This window comes from Cryptomeria japonica, chromosome 2, assembly GCF_030272615.1.
Source record: "Cryptomeria japonica chromosome 2, Sugi_1.0, whole genome shotgun sequence".
Taxonomy (NCBI): domain Eukaryota; kingdom Viridiplantae; phylum Streptophyta; class Pinopsida; order Cupressales; family Cupressaceae; genus Cryptomeria; species Cryptomeria japonica.
The window spans coordinates 495,457,017-495,479,347 of record NC_081406.1 but is presented as its reverse complement, the minus strand read 5'-3'; the positions used below and the strand labels follow the sequence as shown (position 1 = coordinate 495,479,347).

Genomic DNA, 22,331 nt, shown 5'->3' with positions numbered 1-22,331 from the left:
CTCAACCCAGGTTCAATAGGTTCCTACAAACTCAAATGATTCCCAACAACCCTCTGATTTGGTTGTTCAAGTCCCAAAAGTCACAAAGTGCAAATTGGCTCCTTAGACCTATTAGCCTTCAAAACTCACTTTTTGTCTTCCCACCCAAAAACTCTAAAGGACAGGCCAATATTGCTTTATTTTATTGAACACCAACCTGGGGCAGCACTTTCTACCAAAGGACAAGTTCTGGAACCTCTTGCAAGTACCATTACTAATGAACCCTCATCTATGGCTAGAAGGGCTAATTTAAGCACTTAACAAAGGAACTACCCTCAAAACCTGCAATTTATCAAGGGCAGCAATTGGAACACCTTGGGATACCCAAATAATCACCAAATACCAATTTATAGCTTCTGGTTTGCATTAAAACTAAAATTATGGGGACTGTTCATGAATTCTATTCAATTCCCACAACCAGTCACATAGAGATGCCTGGCCAAATTTAATAAAATCTCACCCAAACTGCATCCTTTTGATCTGAAACCTTTTGGATATTAAAATACACTCCCAAATCCTCCATTTCACCAAGTTTTAGAATTTTCCCATGGTGGATTTGGAAGAAATGGGAAATTGAAGTTGAGGCCCTAGGAAAGGGCACTTTTTCAGGCTGTTTGGATCTGTTACAACTTTTCTCCCTCAATACTCCACCTCCAGACCTCTGGTTGGATTCAAAAGAAAGGTATTTCACCCCTCTAACTCCCCATGAAAGAATTTTTCAGTTTGAAGGTCGTGAAATTCCGTACCAACCAAAAGAACAACAAATTTTCTGGAAAATATAGTTTTTTTATTGATTTCAAATATCAAGTTTTGCAAATTTCGACCACAACAACCCTCACACAAGTTTTTTGAGGCATTTTATAGTTTTCCCAACATGTTCAAACTGATTTTAGATGGTTATAAACATTGGGCAACCAATTACAACAACTTTTTAAAAAGTTGCTTTACAAATTGACAACTTTGTCAGTTTTTGACAATTTTTGACAATTTTGACATTTTGCCATTCAAACTAATTTTATCATCAACCTAGGGACCTAAACACATTGAAATGGATATAAATAGACCAAAACAACCTTGACTCCCTAAATCTACTCATCCCAAGTCCCTTTGACCATAGTTGACCATAGGGTTTATAATGCACCCTAGGCCACTAGGCCTTACAAAATGGACAATTAGGACCTTATTACAAAACAAAACATAAACAAAGGATTCTTTGATCCTCACCAACACCTTGCTATCAAAAACATTAAGTTTTCGATCAATAAATTATGAAATTGAGGCTTGCGCCCTTGCACCAAGGATTCCACTTAATATTTTTCCTACGAGATTTCGAATCAGAGAATTTATAGTCGCTGCACATTGGCAGTGACCAAATATTTTCCATCGCCATATCCCATTTTGTGTACGATTTAAAAGTTCGGCCGAGGGATTTAACTTTAACCACTTCTATATCAAGAACAACTTGATCAGAGTGAACTTAAAATAAATGCAAAAAGTGCAACACAAATTATTTTCATCATTGAGGAAAAAACTCATGTTAGGTTTTTCTTTTTAATTTTTTAATGGAGGGTTTTATGTCAAGCTCAGATCGTTATTGTAATCCAATTTTGAGAAGCACAAATCTAATTGACACCTCTTCGACTAAGAAAGAAAAACTGAAATATCCGTTTCACCAAAACTACCTAAGACTCAATCTAACATTATTACTCATGATATAACAACCTTAAAACTTGTTTTTGTAATGAACTCATTTAAAACTGTTCAAACTTTACTCACATGTAAAAAATATACTATTGTCACGAACCTCCCATGACCAAAAAACAAAAACAAAAAAACCTAACATTCACTCATACTTCCACATTGATAATTAATTGTTCTATTCTCTCAAAGCCTCCAATTAATTGACCCCCAAATAATTAAAAAAAAAAAACCAAAGGGAGGGGTCATCGAGGATTTGGAAGACATCAACATCCCTATGACAAAATATCGTACCGAGGAGTTGGGCAGGGCCCACAAAAACATTCCGCACTTCAAAGGTCTCACAACCCTCAGAAATTATATAAAATCTCATATAATTTCCCGCCCCAAGCAAATATTAGAAAAACAATTTCTATTTAGCTCAAGAATCACATTCGACCACGGGCCATTGCCGGTCACCGTTGGCACCGGGCTGAGCAAGTGCTGGTGCAACTCGACCCGTTCATTACATTACCGTTTATTAGCGGTGAGATCGAGGGCTCAGAGAAACCAAAAAAGAAAGGGAAAATTTTTAACAAAAATGCATGGAGAAGCAGCCAGGAAGCAGATCGGATCGGATCTCCCCTTTTTTCACAGCAAAAACCAGGTAAGCCTTTGCCTTTTTCTTTATCTTTTTATATAATATTTCTTTTTAAGGCTTGGTTCGAAGGCACGGGTTTTCTTTCCTTTTGCTCCAGCTAGTAACCCTACAGCTAGGGTTTCGTCTGGATTGAAACCCTAGAAGCCCTAGGCTTTTGCTCAGGACTTCTTTTGCAGTAATGGAGTTGTGGTCTGTAGAGGCGTGTAGATTGACTGTGTGATTATTATTAATTTCTGTCATAGCCGTACTCCTGATGAGCCAGCAAGGGCGAAACGCAACGGGTATCAGTCTTTCTGTACCCTTTTCAGAATTCGGAGAAAATTCAATTGCTTAATGCTCCGCTTTCGTTCGTTACTGCAATTTTTGCATGTCAAGTTTTATTTGATCTTACATTTGACCCGGCGAAATACGCTGTGTATCAGAAGTGGTCTACTTTCTTTGAAGCTTCGAAATTCTACGAAATATCTTCATTTCTCTCTCCCCTTCTATCGTTTATTGAATATGTTTTAGTATAAAAGTATTTTTTGATTCAGCTTTTCTATGTCTCTCTATCTTAGCTTTCTTTTACTTTCCTGTAAATTTTTCTTACAGTGAATTCTTTGGTTTTCGATACTACTACCGAGGGTTATTTTTCCTGTCAAAATCACGCGAGACTTGCCTTAGTTCTCTATTTCTTTTTTGTTATTTGTTCTGTACAGTGGACCTTTTGGCCAAGAGGGGTATTCATTTGTTTAATTTATGCAGGGTTTGTCGTACTTTCCTTTTTTGTTCTTGGTAAAATTTCCTTACGGGGAGTTCTATATTCTAGATGTTATGATTGAGGGGCATCCATTTCATTAAATTCACACAGGACTAACACCATGCATTGTTTGTTGGCTTGCACCGTAAACATAATTGAATGTGGTAGTTTACTTACTTACATTAAGCACTTAACATTTGTACATATTAGCATTTACCATGTCTTCCGGGGATTTACTATGGATTCCCACTATGGAATATCCCATGATTTGCTATTCATGTTCATTCCATTTAACTGGTTCTTCATCTTAATATTCCCGACAAACCGATTTAGGTAGATATCTGTGTAACTTTTTTTGAATTTCTAAAAAGAGTGTATTCTTCAACTTGTCTTCTTTCATTATCTTTGTATGAAGTTCTATTACATCTTTATAGTTTATAATAGTTTTAAGGGTGAAACTTTTGATATATTAGATTTGCTATGATTTTTTTCAGGAACTTAACAATTTCACTTCTTTAACCGTCTGTTTTCATTATTCTTTCATATCACATCTTTAACCATATTTCTTTAATATTCTTCTTGATATTTTTTTTCGTTTTATTAATTTCTGCCAATTTATTTAAACTGTGAAAAGCTAATCCTCCAGGGTCAAATTCACTCTGTATAGAATTCTTTGTACTAATTCTGGAATTCAATAAGAAACCTTTTTATTAATTGGTTTTATTTCGTCTAGTCTTTGTATATACTTTGATATGGAGTTTTATTTGCTATAAAATTTATACAATCCAATTTCTACTTCTGGATTTCTAGGCAAAAACATTTCTTCTAACTCTCTTTCCTCTCATTGTTCTTTGGGGTGCCTTCTTCTTGCAGAAGTCTGAGAGATTGTTCTTTTATCTCACCCCTCTAATTGTATTATAGGGCATGCTTTTCCAAATGAATTTTTGTTTGTTTTTACATTTACATGGCTCTGTCATAGTTCTCTAAAAGCGCCGAGTATTCGTTGGAATACATTGAAAAACTACTTCTTTAACTCTTTCCTTTTTCATTGTTCTTGAATTTTCCATTTTATTTGCAAATTTGTTACAGCCAAACTCATAGGGTATGAAATCCTTGAACTTCGTTTTCAGAAATCAATGATAAATTTGGTCTAAGCCTTTCTAGAGTCATTGACCATGGGCTAGAAAGTCTCAGGTACTTGATATCCCATATTTGTGGAAGTCAAAGAATTTTAAATTTTTTTTCTCTGAATTCTGTCCTTTAATTATAATTTATCAAATATTTTTTTATATAGAGTTTTATATAATATTAACATTTTCGGGGCTATATTTAGTTCCTTTTGGGCAAATGCCTTGGGTAATAGGTGCCCTACATTGGGTATTTATATGCCTTGTATTTGCTATGGTATTCAATGAAAAATCGTATCTTGTTGTAAAATGCCCAGGGTATTGGACACCTTATATTTCTTTCCAGAGGATTTTCTCTTTCCATTGTAATGCTTTACTTCATTTTTTTGAAATTTTTTAGTGACATCTCAATCCTTGACTGCATAAATGACATTTGGACCCTCAATCAGCAAATAAGCCTCATCTGAGCTATTGCAGTTTCTCACCTGACATTGACGTCTGGGTATGATAGTAAAATTATGCTCCTTTGTTTAAATAGAAAGGACTCACTCACGCTCTCAGAAGACAATGGTAACCTCACCTTATACTGTAAATAACTTGGGATTCATTGAGAATATACAATTTTGAGGCAGGAATATAATGGTTTAAAGTTTGAACAGCTACACTGTAGTTTCTTCATTATATTAAATGAATATAGTTGAAATAATCTTTTGCTTGATCTAATCTTTACAACTCTGCCTTAAATCTATCTTGTTTCCTTTGGCGTGAACAGTGAATAAGGAGAATAATAAGATTGGGCAACGAGGGCAGAGGACATGTACAAAGAGCGGGGTGCAGGAGGGGTTGAAGGCAGAACGGGGGCATTAAAGTCAGAAGGTGTTGTCCGGGTGGATCCTCCTTCAGATCGGAAGAGGATCAATGATGCACTGGATAAGCATCTGCATAGCCTGGACAAGTCCTCACCATCGACCTCCAAAGGAACCAATGGTCGCTTGTCTGTTCCCTCCACTTCATCAGGTCGGAGGGATTCCCGTAGTGCTGCACTTGACAAGATAAATTACACAGATGAAGGTAAACTGCTCATATTCACAACTTAAGTTTTTTAAATTTTAATTAGTCGGTATATCACCACTCTTTAGTTCTTTTATTAAGTCAGAATTACAGTGCACTATCAAACTTAAAAAAATGTATTTTCCTTTTTTTTTTAAACATTGTTTTACATTATACACATCTCTTTATCTCTGGAAAGCAATCCCGCTGGAAGTGAACACTGTTCATTGTGGTGCTAAATTAAAGATTCTGTGGAGGGGGTATTTGAGCTATACTCATTGGTGGCTGCTGATACAATTCAGGAGTCTCTTTCTTGTAAAGTTTCTGCATGCAAGTTTTTTTGCTCTGCCTTCCATGATCATATCCTACAATAGAATGTTTTATACCTAGGTTACTGAATTGTTCCAATATAATCCTGTTTCTGGATACAAGTCACACCTGAATCGGGTACCAATTGGAATCACCTAGATTCGGGTAGGGTTTGGGATTTTACAGGTGCCGATTTGATCACAAATCCAGTTAAGTATCGATGAGTTTTTGAATGCATTTTTACTTTTGCAATACACGAAACCCTTCTCCATAAATGACCACAATATCTGTGCTCCAGAAGGCTTGCGGGAAAACCCTACAACTTGCGAAGGACAGGTATTGGGGCTAGATCTTAATGCAGAATACAGCATATCTACTGTGCCCCAAAATTTGTTTTTAGTATTCAAATTTATTTGGTAAACTTTATAGATTTATCTAAATTTTTATAGTTTAGTTTTATTTTTAATATTCTAATTTAGTATATATTTAATATATAATAAATAATAAATATAATTTAATAATTTAGTATATTTTTTATTAAACTGTATGTTAATATTTATGTAATAAAATTATAAATAAAAAGCTTGTATATTTATACATTATTAACATAAATATTGAATATATTTATACAACATTATTAATATAAATATTGAATATATAAATGTGTATATGCATATATATATATATATATACATGTATATATCCTAAACTTCCTCAACCCCTTAAAACAATTAGCCGTACTGATGTACCATACCCATGATTCCGATTTGGCAGCATAGTTTTATACCAAACAAGCTCAAAACCTTAGCATTAGCCTTCATTAGCTTAAAAGTAAGTGCCTTACCCAACAACTGTCCAGTGTGGAGTTACATCGAGAATTAAATTGCCTTGTTTTATGCTACAACATATTTATACTCTGGAATCCTGGATAACACACTGCCATTGATTAGTCTGAAAGAAAATTGTGAGAAGTTTTGAAATTCATATTGCTGCTTTTTGGAAGAAAGTTTTTTGAAATATCTCAAGCAGCATTTCAAATATTTAATCCTTGCATTATTGAAATTCCTCATCCGGAGAAACTGTGTCTCAGAATTTTAGGTATATATGCTATCATTGGCTGTTCTATATTTTGGACATGTTACATGGGGCCACTTGCAGTTAAAAATGGTTGTAGCCATAGGAGCCTCCTCCATGGGACCACTTGCAGCCAAAAATTGTCACAGTAACTGTGTCCGCAGGATCCTTACCAAAGTGGCCCACTTACCTTACTGTTAGGTCAGAACCTTAGTAGAAGTGTCATATCAGAGGGTTCTTTCTTCTATCAACATTCAACTAGGACTTAGACCTAGGCCATTACAGCTGTTTGATATGATAAGCTAAGTCACAAGGTTCGAATTCGGATTCGAACTCAACAGTCATGAAATTCTGATGAAATTCGACGAGAAAAAATTGAAAAAAAAATCGGATTAAATTCGCCTTATATAATTTATTTTTATTTTTAAATATATGTAATACTTCTAATAAATTATAACTAATGTAACTAGTATAACTAATAATATAACTAATGCATTAAAAAATATAACTAATAATGTATATCGAATGCATTAAAAAATATACATAATAACTTATTACTGTATATTTTTGAATGTATACGATATACCTTTTACCTAATTATTAATTTATTACAATAAAAAATAAAACTACATCAGACAATATCGAATACCTAATTACTATTGCTCGTAATTAACTAATAACTAATAAAATTTACAACATCGAATACATTACTATTGCTCGATATTGTTTACAACACGGGAGCGATGTCAAAAGAACATAAAATTTGAGAGCTTGAGCGCCTACCTGAACACGGGAGCAATGGCAACGGCAGCGACGGCGACTACAGCAGGTGACAGCGATGGCAGCCATGGGAGTGAGTTGTGTGTTTACAGAGGCCGTCTGCCCACTTTTTAGCAGATTTTTTTAATGGCCGAATCTGAATGGTTTTTTTATAAAAGTTTGAAATTCGATTAAATTCGAACCTCATTCATGAAAATCGCCGTATTCTGTGACTTGGATGATAAGTGTGATAATTGGGGGTTTGGGACCCAAGTCTTAAGCATTGTTTTTTGTTTGCATTTTGAGCCTATTTCTTATTCCTTATTTTTGTGGCATAGTTTCTTTATGCTTCTGGGTTTTGCTTCTGTGGATTGTTTCTTGAGGGTTTATAAAACTAGAACATATAGAAAGTAGAAAAAATGGTGAAACATCACATGAAAAGATTAAACAAGTCTCTTTCTCATGAAAATGACTACCATTTGACATACATAATATGCTGATGATCTAGTATCCCTGTGAAGAGGGCTTCATAAATTTTGTAAGCACACACTGTTGACTAAATTTATGAGCTTTTTCAGGAAATTTGACTCAAAATCTCAATAGTTCTGCTCTGGTATTGATTTTTAAAGCCATCTAATTTTACCAGTAAATTTATGTATAGAATGAAATTTTGGAGCAGACAATGCATTTTTACATTAAAACACTTAAGCAAGTGCTCTAAACATTTAGCCCTATTTTCTGGGAGATGCTGAAAATTCTCCTCCTAAATTTAGTTGCTTTCTGTCTTCGAGAATGGATTCTGTCTTCTAAAGTAATTTTTTTTTTCATGCAGCCATTTTAAGCATGTAGTTAGTTAAGCCTCTTCTTAATATATATAACACTGCCCTTATATAGATGTTTTTGGGATTTACCACATGGTTGAAAGGGATGTTGTATAGACAGTTTTGGAAGGTTAGGTTTGTTTCTGTGCTGTATCTCATGGTTGAAACCTGAGAAGAGAGAAAATTAGAACACTTATTTGTAAAGTGAGGTTTTTTTTAAAACAAAGGTGTCTCATGTGCCATGCCCCATCTGTTAGGCCAGGACCTGAAACAAATAGGCGTTTTATAGTGTAATTGCAAAGTTGATATATGGGGAACTCTTGAATTAAGAAGCTAATGCCTTGCAAGTATATTGGAAGTTCTGTGAAGCATTTGTAAAATATGTTCATATGCATATGGCATTTTCTGTTTTTATTTTGAATTCACGTTCAATGTTTCTGCTCTGCCTGTGTTTTGGCTTTTCATGGATTCATTTGGTTTTGGGTGTTCATCATTTCATCACTTCATGTTTTCTTACTACTCCTGTCATTCTGCTTTTTGGTTATTGTAGCAGTGGAGGATTCTGATACAGACAGTGAAGAATCAGATGTGAGTGGTTCTGATGCGGATGATACATCATGGATATCATGGTTCTGCAATTTGAGAGGCAATGAGTTTTTCTGTGAAGTTGATGATGAGTACATTCAGGATGATTTCAACCTCTGTGGACTCAGCAGCCAAGTTCCATATTATGATTATGCTCTTGACTTGATTCTGGATGTGGAATCATCCAATGGTGAGTTCTTTGCACTTTTTCTTGTCTATCAACTACTGCAAGGGTTATTAATTATTTTCAGCACTTCTACATGATTTTATATGTTAGGTTTAGGAATCCAATAAAGATTGTAGTTCTCAATTTTTTTGAATTATACTAAATATTTCTATGCTTCTGGTTATGTTTTCTTGGGGCTATATAAAATAGGACCTTGTAATAGGGAATTTCTAATTCACACGTTCCTACGTCTGTACCTTTAAATTTATTTTACTGATTTGTTCAGAAATATCACCAGGTCTGCCTCCAGTTCACTCCTGATCTGTTTTCATGGTCCTGTTGGTTGTGGGTCCGGACAGGGTGCATGCTTGGGCCCATTCATGAACATAAATGGGCTTATTCAGTATACAAATTTTGCACTGAGAGTGAACCATTTGTGAACTGCAGCCTTTTTAATTTTTTTTACTCTTTTGTTGCACCCTGATTTATCTTTTTGTCATCACATTTTACGGGAAGAATAAATAAAATGTCTCTGCACCTCGCTGCTTTAAATGCCATTTCTCTGTTAATAGTGCGGAACTTGTACAAATGGTCTGTTAACATCCAGGTAGTTGTGAAGAATGTGGTAGGAAGGTCATCATTCCTGGCTTCTCCTTCTTGCACTTACTTCTCTGTCCAATGATGGCCAATGAGTAGAATGTGCGTAAAAACAATCATATTCTTTTGGTGTTTCTTTTTTTATCCTTGCTGCTGCTTTTTTAAGTTCATATGCTGCTCTTTTACTTTTATCTTTTTTAAAGTTTTAGGAATTTGTACAACTGTTGGGGGATTTAAAATTTTGTCACTTGTCTTTTTATGGTAAGTCTTAACTACTGGATTTCTTTGTAAAAAGAAATAATTATTGGCTTCACGTTGATAAAAAACAACACATGCTTTGTTATTTAGTGCCTTCCAAGTGGTCCAATGCATCTATATTGCGAGTTTTAGTTTCTACGCTTTTAGGGTATTTTAAATTTTATCCTGGACATTCCCACCTGAGAGCATCATGAGACGAGCTCTTTGTGAGTTACACACAAAATGGCTACAATTTTCAATATAGAGGTACATTTATATACTATGTATGCTATGTGGTTATCTGAAGTTAATTCTTGTTTCTAGGCTAACATATGTATATATTTATGATTTTTATATATTTTATGTACTGAATGTACTCAAAACATACTCCATCCTAATTTTTTGCCATTTCAGCATACTTGAATCTCCATTCCCGAACCTGAAACCAAACCCAAATCATTACTGTAGTTTTATAGGACATATCTCTTTTGTAAAATCAAATATCCCATTTTGTCTTGGTACATGATGATTTTGAAGTGCACAGTTCATCGTTCTTCTGCTTGGAATTACTTTAAACAGGAGTAATTGTCGTTCTTAATAGCTTTGAATAGGAATTTGCCTTCTATTTTTGAATCAGATGCTTCTAATCAATAAAATGCCTGTAACAAATGTTTATTGGCTTTGACCAAGCATTATTTCTGTTTAGGTAAAGTTGATTTGTTTACCCGTTTGGTTGTATTGTAGTCCTAACCATCGGATAAGTCTTTATTGACAACCCCTAGACCTCTTATGATTTGTTGGAGTGCTAAATACATGTTGTGATTGTTACTTTTTTAAAGCTTAGTAGAATGTTAAATGTAAGTTGGTACACCATTGCTGTCTGTGACAATGTGACTTATAGTGATCGAAGACATTAGTTTCAAATATTCATTGTAAAGCCATATTATGAAACATAGAGCTGAGTTGACACACAAATTAACATGTCATGTCTAATCATTTGAGCTGTTGAAATGGATTTTTTTGAACAGTATGTGAAGATTGAGTATAGGTGTGCTTTTGGATTCAATTGTGTAAAGTTTGTGTGGCCTAAATGTTGATGCATTGAAACCTATATAGTTGAATTAAAAAGCACTCATATTCTCATCATTTGAATTTTCATGATCAATGTGAACATACAACAAATGGAAAGCCTGAAAGGCAGCAATTACAAAATGACAATGTAGACAACTAGATCTGCTGTTGTTTTGCTTCTGCCTCATTTTGCTCAAGGCTAAATTAAAATTTGAATTTGAATCAGTGCAATATGGGGGAGCCTCATCCAACAAAACCTCAACCAATCCCCTTAATGGTTTCTCCTCATCAATTTGTGTCGTATCTTTGGGTTTAACATCCTATCGTTCAGTTGGAGTTTATCAGTATTTAGGAGGTTGTCAATCCTTAAGTCTTAAGGCACTATGCACCTCCACTAACTTCTCCACTTGTTGAGAGGTAAGCCTATTCTTATTGACAGGTTGAATGAAGCTATGGAGGATCAATTCTTCTTTGCAACAGGGAACTAACAGCTCGTGAAAGGAGGTGAGTGGCTAGTGCCCTCAATTTTGAGGAATCCTTATCATGCCATTTTCATGATTGAATAGGGCTGGTTTGAGTTAATAGATCACTATCCAATCTTACCTTTGGTTTGCAAGATGTTTCCTCAAAGATTCTCAAAGTGATGGCACCACATATGAAGTAAAGTAGGCTTCTTATCTCTATACATCTTTTGAACGGCCTTCATGAGCTCTTCTTTCAGTTTGTTATAACCATCAAGAGGCACACTACCAAGCCTTGTTACTTGCCATATGGGATTTAGAGTACAAGCTGCCATATGGAGCAGTAGTGTTGCACCTTCACCACACAGTGGGCTTTGTATGCTCCTCATGTTATCCCAAATTTTGATTCCTAATATGAATTGCTTGCTTCAATTGTCCAAGCATACTATTAAATGTCTTATATATGTCTCCAATATTAGGAAGAGTCTCTCTACATATCTAACGACTTGCACAACAGGCAAGATGAAGGAGCAAATTAATTTGCCATCATAAATTTCAAAAAGAATGGCTCAAACGATACTGTTACAAAAAATGAAAATAATTTACAAGTTGCAATCATTATTAAATTAAAGGTTTCATATCTCACTACAAACAACTTATTGTTATCAGGGATATTTTGCTTAACACTTCTTACTTTAGTTGTCTTTACCTCTGCCCATCTACTTCACTCTACATTAACCAAATTAATCATAGTGGCTCTTGCACCTCAAGTATTTCTTGTAACAAAATAAAGTAGTTCACATATCTAGTTTCTATGGATTTGATGAATTCCTTTCTTGAGATAGTCTTGAAGAGCACAAGGTGTGGTGGTTACAAATGAACATTTGTATATCTTATTTTTGTCACTATGTTTTTCACCTAATCTATTTTCCCTATGTATTTTCAATGAATATGCAAAAATAAAACATTGGGTTCAAAAACTGTGCTTGTAAGACACCCTCCACCCTTGCGCCAACTAAATTGCACACACATATTGAATCAATGACCACTTATACACCATTTGAGGCCCCAACTTTCTTGATGGATTCTGTATAAATTTGAAATTGGAAGCTTGCATCATAACGCATTCCTGAATAATCAATAGTCTTGAGAGAATAAGAGCCAATTGTATATGTGATTATGATATTGACAAGTGGCCATTTACCTATATTTGTTCAACCATCAATGGTATTGGTAATGGAATAGCTAGTCTTTATTTAAGTGTGTCATGTCATCCATCACCAAATTTATCTTAGAATACTCTCTATTAAGCTGGTTGGTGCTTAATTTATATTTTCCAGGGGTGCAAATGAGGGACCAATACAAATTGCTTTTTTGAAAACTTGTTTGAAATAGGACGAATGTGTCACATGAAATGTGATGGCATTTGTAAATAAATATTTGCCAATTGAAGACTCGTGTGATTGTATATTGAACTTCCTTGCAACATTATCAGCCCATTTTTTTAAATTCTCTCCATTGAGTCTCAACATCCTTGGTTTTAGGTAGGCAACGCTATTCTAAATTGTTTATTTTTTTCTGCACTCTCCATCTACAACTTAGTCACCTTGGTCTTCTCAGCTAGGGCTATTTTTTAATACTTTTTAACCCTTTTCCTCCAATATGTGGAAGATGACTAAAAACCTGTGTAGCTGCCCCTATAATTTTTGTGGCATGAATAACATTACAAAACTAAATTGCCCCTCCGTTTTTTTTGTCTTGACTTTTTCTAAGCTGTCGCAAACTGCATAAGGGAATTTTCATGATTGAATTGACCCTTTGTATAATTTTTTAGGTGTTCAGAATGGCATTTAAATGGGTTTTATGAACCCCCAATAGCTTTAACTTAAATACCATATCTTCATTGATGCTCATGTTTTTTTTTTTTTGAAAATACAGCTGCAAGTGCCTACATAAAGCAAAAACTTTTGAAAAAGAAAAAAAGATGAAAAGGATTTGTGCAAACGAACAATAGATTAATCTTACCTTAAATGATGAAGCTTCGATGCTCATGGTTTCTGCATACTGTTCGCTTTCTTTGTCGTCACACAAAATTCAAAATGACAAAATCAGAGTGTATTTTGTTTTTGGGTGTTAGTGTCTTTGGCTTAGGTTTAGGGTTGTTGTTGTAAAGGGGTGTGGTAGCGCCCTTGTGAGTTCCCTACCCTTTTTTCCCTTTATTTTTTGTGTTCTTGAAAAAAATTGCATTTTTAAAGGTTGGCCTGAACAGTTGGGGGACATCTAGGTGTACCCTGGCTGTCCTCTCACGGTCCTTTTGCATTTCCTGCCATTTCATGGCATTTTACCTATGTACTGGGGATGTTTCTGATTTTTCATGGGATAAGGGGATGGCCGGGGGATGTTTCCTGCCCGTCTTTGTCCCTGAATTGTTTCTGGTGGGTGACAAAAGATCAAAAATAGAGTGGACATGCCGCCAGGTTACAGAGAAAGTAACCAATTTGAAAACCTATTAGAGAGACTATTTTAGTACAGAAAATGAATCTAGGGTGCTCACTTTCTGTTTGGAGCTCTTGGCTCAATTTGTTGATCAGCCCAATTAAGGTGATATCATTCCAAATAATCATTAACATTGTATGAGCAGGGAAGCATATGAAATGTTTCTTCATGATTGTAAATCTCAATACCATGAATCCATTGTGCTTGTTTTTTTGGTGATGTTTCCATTGCTTTGTTAACGTACATGAAATCAGTTATATGAATGATATGCAGCACTCTTGTTTTTATTTGTTTAATTTTAGTGTCAAAATAAAAATTGACTGAAATCCTTTATATATTATGTTTATAGATGATATATTAACTGAGGAACAGAATGAGCTGGTGGAGTCTGCTGCTGAGATGCTTTATGGTTTGATCCATGTCCGTTATATTTTAACAAGCAAGGGGATGAATGCTATGGTAAGATGTGATCAGAAATTTGTTGAACCTAAATAGGATTTAGATGCTTCTGGCAATTGCATATGATCCTTTTTTGGCACTTCATATTTCATGTGCAGCTGGAGAAGTACAAGAATACTGATTTTGGAAGGTGCCCAAGAGTTTACTGTTCAGGTCAGCCTTGTCTCCCAGTGGGGCAGTCAGATATTCCACGGACAAGCACAGTGAAAATTTACTGTCCAAAATGTGAAGATGTTTACTATCCAAGGTCCAAATATCAAGGCAGTATCCTTAATAAAGATTGTTTGCGTAAGTGAACGTGTTAATAAAATCATATTTTAATAGCATGAGTAAACAGGGTTCATTTCTAGATGTTAGGGTTTTCATTTCATATATAATATTTTCATTTTGTAGTCTAATTGAAATGCTATTAATCTGTAATGCGTAGCTATTTTGACAGTTTTCCTTTTGAGAGAAGTGAGTACTTTGAGATACAGATATGTATCACTAATGGTATTATATGCCCTCCTAATTTCCTCAACTAAGACAGATACTGATGGGGCATATTTTGGAACAACATTTCCACATCTCTTTTTGATGACATATGGACATGTAAAGCCGTCAAAGCCGGTGCAGAGTTATGTTCCAAAGATATTTGGGTTTAAAATCCACAAAAGTGCAAGATGAGCCATTACAGTGCAATATTCAAAATGCATCCGGGTTTAAAATCTACAAGAGTGAAGATGAGCGAGGCATAAAGGTGTAAAATGTAGCTGGTTGTGACCAATAGCTCTTAGCCATGGGCCTGTACTACACATTATTTTCATTTGATTTCTTACGATATAAGTTTATTGTGTGTCACCTCCATTATTCCCATGTACAGAATGGTGAAATTATAGAGTATTTGAATTTTGAGTTTTGTCTGTTTGAATTTTACTTCCTATATTGTTGAAACAACCTTGGTTTTTCAAAAGGATCAGTTTCTGAGAAATTGTTTTCAAACTTTTTTGAGAATTGGAGAATAAGATTCATGTCAACGATGTGCGTATATCACAACTTAGTTTCGAATTCTACTTTATTGTACAATATATAACTTTTATGAATGACCTATTGTTTTGACATTTTTTTTTTCTAATGGTGGATGTCTACTGCCCCAATTTTTGGGGATGTATCAAGAATTGGGGTAGGCTAAGAACAATCAGGTCTGTGGGGTGAAATATGCACAATGTGTAAGTGGACCTTAAGAGACTTCAAACGATTATAGTATTTCACAGCTATTCTTTTATTAATCAACTAGTTCAATATTTGCCAGCATAAAAATTTAAATTGTATAGCGACTTCAAACGATTATAGCATTTCACAGCTATTCTTTTATTAATCAACTAGTTCAATTTTTGCCAGCTTAAAAATTTAAACTGTATAGTGACTCAATTTTAAAATTGTTTAGCATTATCATCCCAATGATGAAACATTGAAGTGTTGCTGATGTTAAAAATCTCTACAGTTATATCTGAAAACTTTAAACACAACTTAATATGTCAATTGCAGTTGGGGGTTTGCTGTGGGTTTCTCAGTCCATGTCATGTTTAGGATTAAATAATGCAGCTTTAACTTTGCTAACAAGGCTTTCTATATGGTTCTGATCGATGACCATATGTAAAAAAACATATTTTGATTAAATATTTTATCTTCATATTGGTAATGTTTGCCCTGCATTTTCAGATCCTCGGTGGATGCCAAATTGGAATATATTTTATGCCCATGTACAATTTTCACCGGAGATTAATACTCCTATTTTAAAAATTACACTAGATACCATTCATGTGACCATGCATGATACCCCAGAGCTGGGAATGCTATCTACAGTTCCAATAGGCAGCATATTTTTTCCCCAACACAACTGAGAGTTGCCATCCTAGGCTAGGTGGTGGTATTCTGTAGCTTCATATTGGTCCGAACAGCATTCTGCAATGAAAGATCATTTTTAGTGGCACATTGCAATTTGAGGAGGCTTGATTGTATAAGCGACCATTTTTCTTGGATACCATTTGATTTAGAATTTTTATTTTTATGCTTGCAATGCACACATCGTTGGATTTACTATTTAAAGAGCCTAGGCATGAAATGCAATTATACAGCTTTGGATCACTATTTTAAGGATTTAGGTGCAAGGCTGAAGCATTGGATTGGGAGAGTCTAGATGTACTGTTAAAGAAGAGTTTTGAGTTTTGTATTGAACTTTAAGCTTTTTGCTTGTTGACTTAATTTATTGGCTTGAAAATAATGAAAACCAAGATATTGTTGTTTTGCATGTGACATCTAAGTTGATCAATAAATATATTCCTTACGCCTTCGATTATCAGGGTATATATGCTGATAGTTAGTTTAGGGACATTCATGATACATTGCTTTGGTTTGAGCAAATGAATTACTGAAGCTTGTTCATCATTCCTAAAGTGGATAATTCATGGCTTTGGGTTCAACAAACAAATCACAAAGCTTGTTCTTTAACTCAGGGAAGGGTGTAATTCATGGCTTGGCTTAAGACCTTTCCTTTGGTTGTCTTGTTTCACATCTTCTAGGGCCCATAAGGGACTTTGAAAAACCATTAATGCCTTGATTGGGGCCTCTCTGCTGCCTCCCACACCTAGTTGGCTACGATTTTGCATATCTTATATTAACATGACACCCTGTATGGCTCATGGCTTTGGTTTAAGACCTTTTCCTTTGGTTGCGTCTTGTTTCACACCTTTTAGGGCTTGTAAGGGACTTCGAAAAACCAGTAATGCCTTGGGTGGGGCCTCTCTGCAGCCTCCCCCACCTTGCTGGCTGCAATTTAGCATATCTTATTTTAACATGTCACACCGTATGGTTCACGGTTATAACTTCTGCTGCTTGGAATTTTTATTCACCGAGTGTTGGTGCTTGGGGCTTGGTTAATTTTTCTCTGGAATTAGCATTTTTGGTGGGTTTTCTTTGTGTAAGTACTGGTTTGTGTGATTTGGTGTTCATATATGATTGTCTGCAATATGAGTTTTTGCTGATAATGTAGGCCTTAAGTTTAAATATTTGTTCGTCGTGCTGGTAACCTATTCAAGCATCGGAAATATACTGATCATAGAAAAGAAAAAATATTTGCAGATAGAATAAATCTTATACTTCTCTTCTCGATTAAATTTGTCGTTTACATAATCTCGGATAGTTATTTCCTATGCTCAAGCAACTATTCTCGAACATATTCACGAACATGGTAATTCAAGCGAAAGACCTAGTGCATATACGCAAAGTGCAAATTTTGAAAATACATTCAATTATGTTTGAAAATGAGTTTTTACGCAGCAGTTATGGAGAACACATGCTGCACATCCTTAACAATCGAAATTGTATATTGATTGATACTCTTCAGGCCAAATCATATCTTGTTTTCTTCATCTTCACCTTTATGATGTGAAGTTGAAAGTCATTGAGCTATTTTTTGCTTAACAAGTGTTTTGTGTGAATGTCGTTAAATGTGTTTCAATTTTGTTTGCACCGAAAATTGGTGTAGGGTTAGCACAAAATTTGAGGATTTGGTTTTGTTGCACCATTATTTACCCACAACAAATATGTGAGGATAACATTTTCAATTTTGTTAATAAATTACCCTTAACGCCATTGTTAATAAAGGACCATTTTTTTATTTGTGTTGCTATGTCATTTTTTTTTGAATGCAATCATTACCCTTAACGCCTTTGTAAATATACAACTTCTCAAGAATTGTGTTTGTAAGGTTTTCACTGTACTCCATTTTTTTCTATGAACGTGTTGAGGCCACAAATAACCTCCTCATTGGAACTAAAAATCAAAGAAAAAAAACTTAGTGATTCAAGAAATACATATCTACATTGATTTAAATCTACTACAAAAACTTAAGATCTAATTATTATTTTGCATGTCTATTGATGGAGTTGCTTGTTCCACCTCTTGTCAATTTGGTGTAATGGAACAACCATGTTGTAGGCACCTAGAAGGTGTTGATTTAAAATCTTGTCAATGTAAAAAATATTGTCACAAATGATTCATTTTCTTTGTTGTAGTATCCATGGTAACACTAAATGACTTGATATAGACAATTCATTGTATCCATATCCTTATATTGTTAACTCATTGTGTTCTTTCCCACTTGCCATGTAGAGAAAATGTTCCATTTGTTCAAACATAATGATATGGATAAAAAAATGTAATATAATAAAATAACATTAAATTCTTCTGAGTCCTTTGGCCGTTCCACCATTAAACTCTTTGATGCCAAGGATTGAATCTAGGTATTGTATGTCTTTGGATGCTTCAGTAAAATTCACAACTCTTGTTTCGTCACGTTTGGGGGCAATGGAGGATAACTCTCCCCTTGCCTTCGATATGAGTTTTTAGAGGATGATATTCCATGGATGGTTGTCCATGAGGAAATATGGTCATCTTAAACATGTTTGTGCCTCCCACACCCAAATTTTGGGTGCTTGTTTTGTTTATCCTTTTATGTCTTATTAGCAATTTCAGTAAAAATGTATGTGTTGTTGGTTGTGTTTGGTGTGATTGAACTGTTGTTTTGTGGTAGCTTGTCTTTTTCGACTACTTTTTTGTTGTTCTCCAGTTGTGTTTTGGATGCCCAACTGTAAAGGTTTTCAGGGTCCCTTCAAAATTTGTTTTCTACTAATAAAAAACATTAAATAAAAATTAAATAAAAAATTAATAAGCTTAAATTTTTTCAAAATAATTAAGTTGAGTGATTTGTAAATTCTTAAATATTAAGTTTAAATTTATCTCAAGGATCTTATTCACGCTCTTGACAAAGATATAGTCAAAATGGTTTTCAAAACCTTTTCTTGTTGGACATTTCTTGAGTTCGAAAGTTGATACAGGAGCATCAAGTCACCATTCTAGGGAAGATTCCGTTGAGGTAGTAATGGGAGTTGGTGGAAACAGTGTGGGCAAGAAAGACACAATAGTTGTGGAATAGTAGAGGACAGAGAAAAAATGATACAGATCATAAAACAATAGAAGAGGATAGTATGATCGGTTTGAGAAAAAGAGGGAAGGAGGGACAATGGGCTTCGAAAAGACAGGAAGCGTCAAGGAGGAGAAATCCTAGAGAGAAGGACGATCGACAGAAGAAGACATAACGAGAGAAGAAAGTGACGTCGATCTATGGAGGGGTCGATTGGTGGAACAGAGAGAAAGAAGCTGCTCGGGAGCAAATCAGGAATGTTGTTCTCTGAGATCGATCAGAAAGAAAGAAATACACGACATAACAAAGCATGCAGAAATGAGTTGTGTGTGAACTTGGGTGGATTCAAAAGCATTAAACAGAGGTTGTGATCGGCCATATTTTGTGTCATGTGAAGAAGGGAAACATTCAATGAATTGTAAACATTTTGTCACTTAATGCATAAATAAGATACTTGTTTTGTTGTTTTAGTTTGTTGATTAGCCTCTGAACAGGTAATGAGATGTTATGGTGCATCATCTGTTAATTTTTGAAGTTTTTGTAGCCTTAGAAATTAATGCCATTTCATTAAGTTCTTGTCACCAATTGAAGACAGATTTAGTTTGCATTTGTTTTGGTTGTGGAAGTTGTCACCCATCATGCGGTATCAGAGCCACAAGAGTCTAAGAATAGAAAGAAATCTTCAGGACTTGCGAGTATAAGAATCTTGAAGGTGTCTCAAGAAGACCCTAGAAGAAGCTTGCAGAGGATTTAAGTCGTAGAAAGATTTGTTGCAAGTGAGAGGAGACTTGTGATTGCAAAGGGTAGAGGAGGCATAAAAGATCGCATAAGATTGTGAGAGAAAAAAATGTTTGTGAGGGACGTGAGACTCTCTGAGGAAGAGAATGAATTCGAAGGGAGAGATGAGATGGGTCATGCAGAGACTTGTAATAATCCCATTCTGAGAAGAGTTTTAGGCATAAGTGAAGAATAGGAAGCTCCGTGTAGAGTTGGAAAAGATTAAAAGTCAAATGGATGCCTTGGAAAAGAGTTATTTCCCTAATAATGTTATGGTTGTAGGAAACAAACAAGAAGTAGAAGATAAGGATTTTGTTGCAGGGATATGTCTCTTAGGGATATGTCTCTTGGAGGGCATATAAGCAAAGAAATAAGGGCAATAGTGACTGGAAGCGAAGAAGTGAAGAGTGAGATTGCAGCAGTTGAAGAGGGTGCAACAAGTAGAAAAGTTGGAGATTATAGAGGATGAAGAATTACTTGAGAAAGAATTAACAAGGGAGAGTCTTAGTCTGTGTTTTTCCTACCATGAGAAAGAACAGGGATTCCAAAGCCGATAATCAGATTACAATCAGATAAGTTCCCTATTGCAAGAATGGAGAACTTGACGAATTCGTTGAGTAGGCAAGCAAGTGAGATTATTGATATGTTGAGTCAAAGTAGTTTGTTGTTTCCTGACATTCAGACCACTAGTGTTGGGTTGGAGAGCTTGAAGGGTCTTTATGTGGATACTTTTGATTTCAAGAAGGTATATGTAGCTTACAATAGTCCTCTCACTAGAGATCTAGGTCCATGTATTCATTTTGTGTTACAGGTAAGTAATCGATTGTGCATACCTAGGGGTCAATGCAAGAGACTCGCTTGACATAAAGCTATTGTTGTAACACCAACAAACGGTTAGCAAGATTAGTGAATAATCATAAATCAAAACCATTTAAAAGTATCATCAAGGAAGAATAATAGCATAAACGAAACATAATTGAAAATATAAACCTTCCAATTACCTTATGCTCCCTATGCCATTGGGGTCTTCCTTGTCCTCCTCGTCCCCATGAACCGCATAGCTCCGAGGTTAACAAATGGAGAGTGGGAGAGATAGGTGGAGTTAAGTTTGGAATGCTCTCAAACTAACATAACAACATAGTGTGGATGAGTGTATGGGGAAGCAAACTAGATGCATAAGCATGCCAATGAGATGGATTTGAAATCAAGGGCATTATGATAGTGCAATGATAAGTGGATGATAGGAGATGAGAGAAGGGCTCAATTTATATAGTTTGGAGTTTACAAATGGACGATCAAGATTAAAAGGGTGATCAATGGCTGAGATTGGAGAGAGCAAGGTGTGCTCACACATGTGTGAGCACATCTTGGGAAGAACAACTATCATAGGGAAAAGGGGAAGGTGTGCTCACAACCTTGGGAAGCCTACGAAGTTGACAAGTGGAAACACTTGTGGAAAGGTGTATGGGCTAGGAAAAGGGGGGTTCATGACATACGAGCCAAAAGGGGAAAGTGTAGGGTGGCTCCATGGGGAAGAGCAAAACTCACACATGTGAACACCCCTTGGTCAAAGATGATGCGGATGGGTGAGATGACTTGGGTAGGTGTGTAGTATTTTTAATTTGAATAAATACTAACATGGATTAGTCTTTGGGTTAATTTGTTTAATGGGGGGATTAGAAGATAGGTTTGTAAGAATCACTAAATTAAGCTAATTAATCATGAATTAATTTAGCTAATTAGGATTAGGCATAAAATTAGAATATTCTTAAGATTGAGTTTGATTTATTGAAATAAATCAAACTTTAGGATAAATGAGATGTATAATAATTAATAGATAAATTATATATGTAGAAGGGGATAATCAATTAAATGTAATAACTAATTTAAGGGTAATAATAGGATAAAATGAATTAAATTTAATCATGTGATAAAAAGATAATCAATTAAATATTAATTTAATAAATTTTATGTGTCTATAGTTTGCCCCTCTTTGATATAGCAGCATGAAGTGATGTTATATCAAAGAAGAATAAAACATAGTGGATAGAAAATGATAAAAACTAGTAGCTTGATGCCCCAGTCATTGGTGGGTTGATGAAGGATGACGAGGAAGTAGTGGTATGCCCCCTTGAGAGGATACATGGGTTCCAAGAACATGGATGCGCTCTTGAAATGGATAGGACGAGAGGATGAAAGGGAAAATTGGAGGGATAAGGATGTTGAATAAAACACAGCCTCAAGTGAAAATGAGAGACAAAAT

General features: G+C 35.1%; 1 protein-coding gene across 7 annotated transcripts; it reads left to right on the top strand.

Moving 5' to 3' along the window:
- The first annotated feature begins 2,124 nt into the window (after positions 1–2,124).
- On the top strand, positions 2,125–15,344 carry LOC131030606 (putative casein kinase II subunit beta-4). 7 transcript variants are annotated; one of them, XM_057961484.2, is made up of 6 exons: positions 2,125–2,383; positions 5,016–5,314; positions 8,807–9,031; positions 14,219–14,328; positions 14,427–14,616; positions 14,768–15,344. In XM_057961484.2, exons 2-6 carry the CDS (start codon positions 5,059–5,061, stop codon positions 14,992–14,994), a joined length of 1,008 nt encoding a protein of 335 aa, XP_057817467.1. In that variant the 5' UTR covers positions 2,125–2,383; positions 5,016–5,058; the 3' UTR covers positions 14,995–15,344. The 7 variants fall into 7 exon arrangements, with proteins under 7 accessions (XP_057817467.1, XP_057817463.1, XP_057817466.1 ...); XM_057961480.2 differs by having other exon boundaries at positions 14,756–15,344; XM_057961483.2 differs by having other exon boundaries at positions 2,126–2,383; positions 8,810–9,031; positions 14,756–15,344.
- The last annotated feature ends 6,987 nt before the right edge of the window (positions 15,345–22,331 follow it).

What these genes read in the sequence shown, in the direction of transcription:
- LOC131030606 (XM_057961480.2), top strand. Translation starts at nt 5,059, where the DNA reads ATGTACAAAGAGCGGGGTGCAGGAGGGGTTGAAGGCAGAACGGGGGCA. An exon ending in GATAAATTACACAGATGAAG is followed by an intron (nt 5,315 to 8,806) that starts GTAAACTGCTCA and finishes TGGTTATTGTAG; the next exon opens with CAGTGGAGGATTCTGATACA. An exon ending in GCAAGGGGATGAATGCTATG is followed by an intron (nt 14,329 to 14,426) that starts GTAAGATGTGAT and finishes TTTCATGTGCAG; the next exon opens with CTGGAGAAGTACAAGAATAC.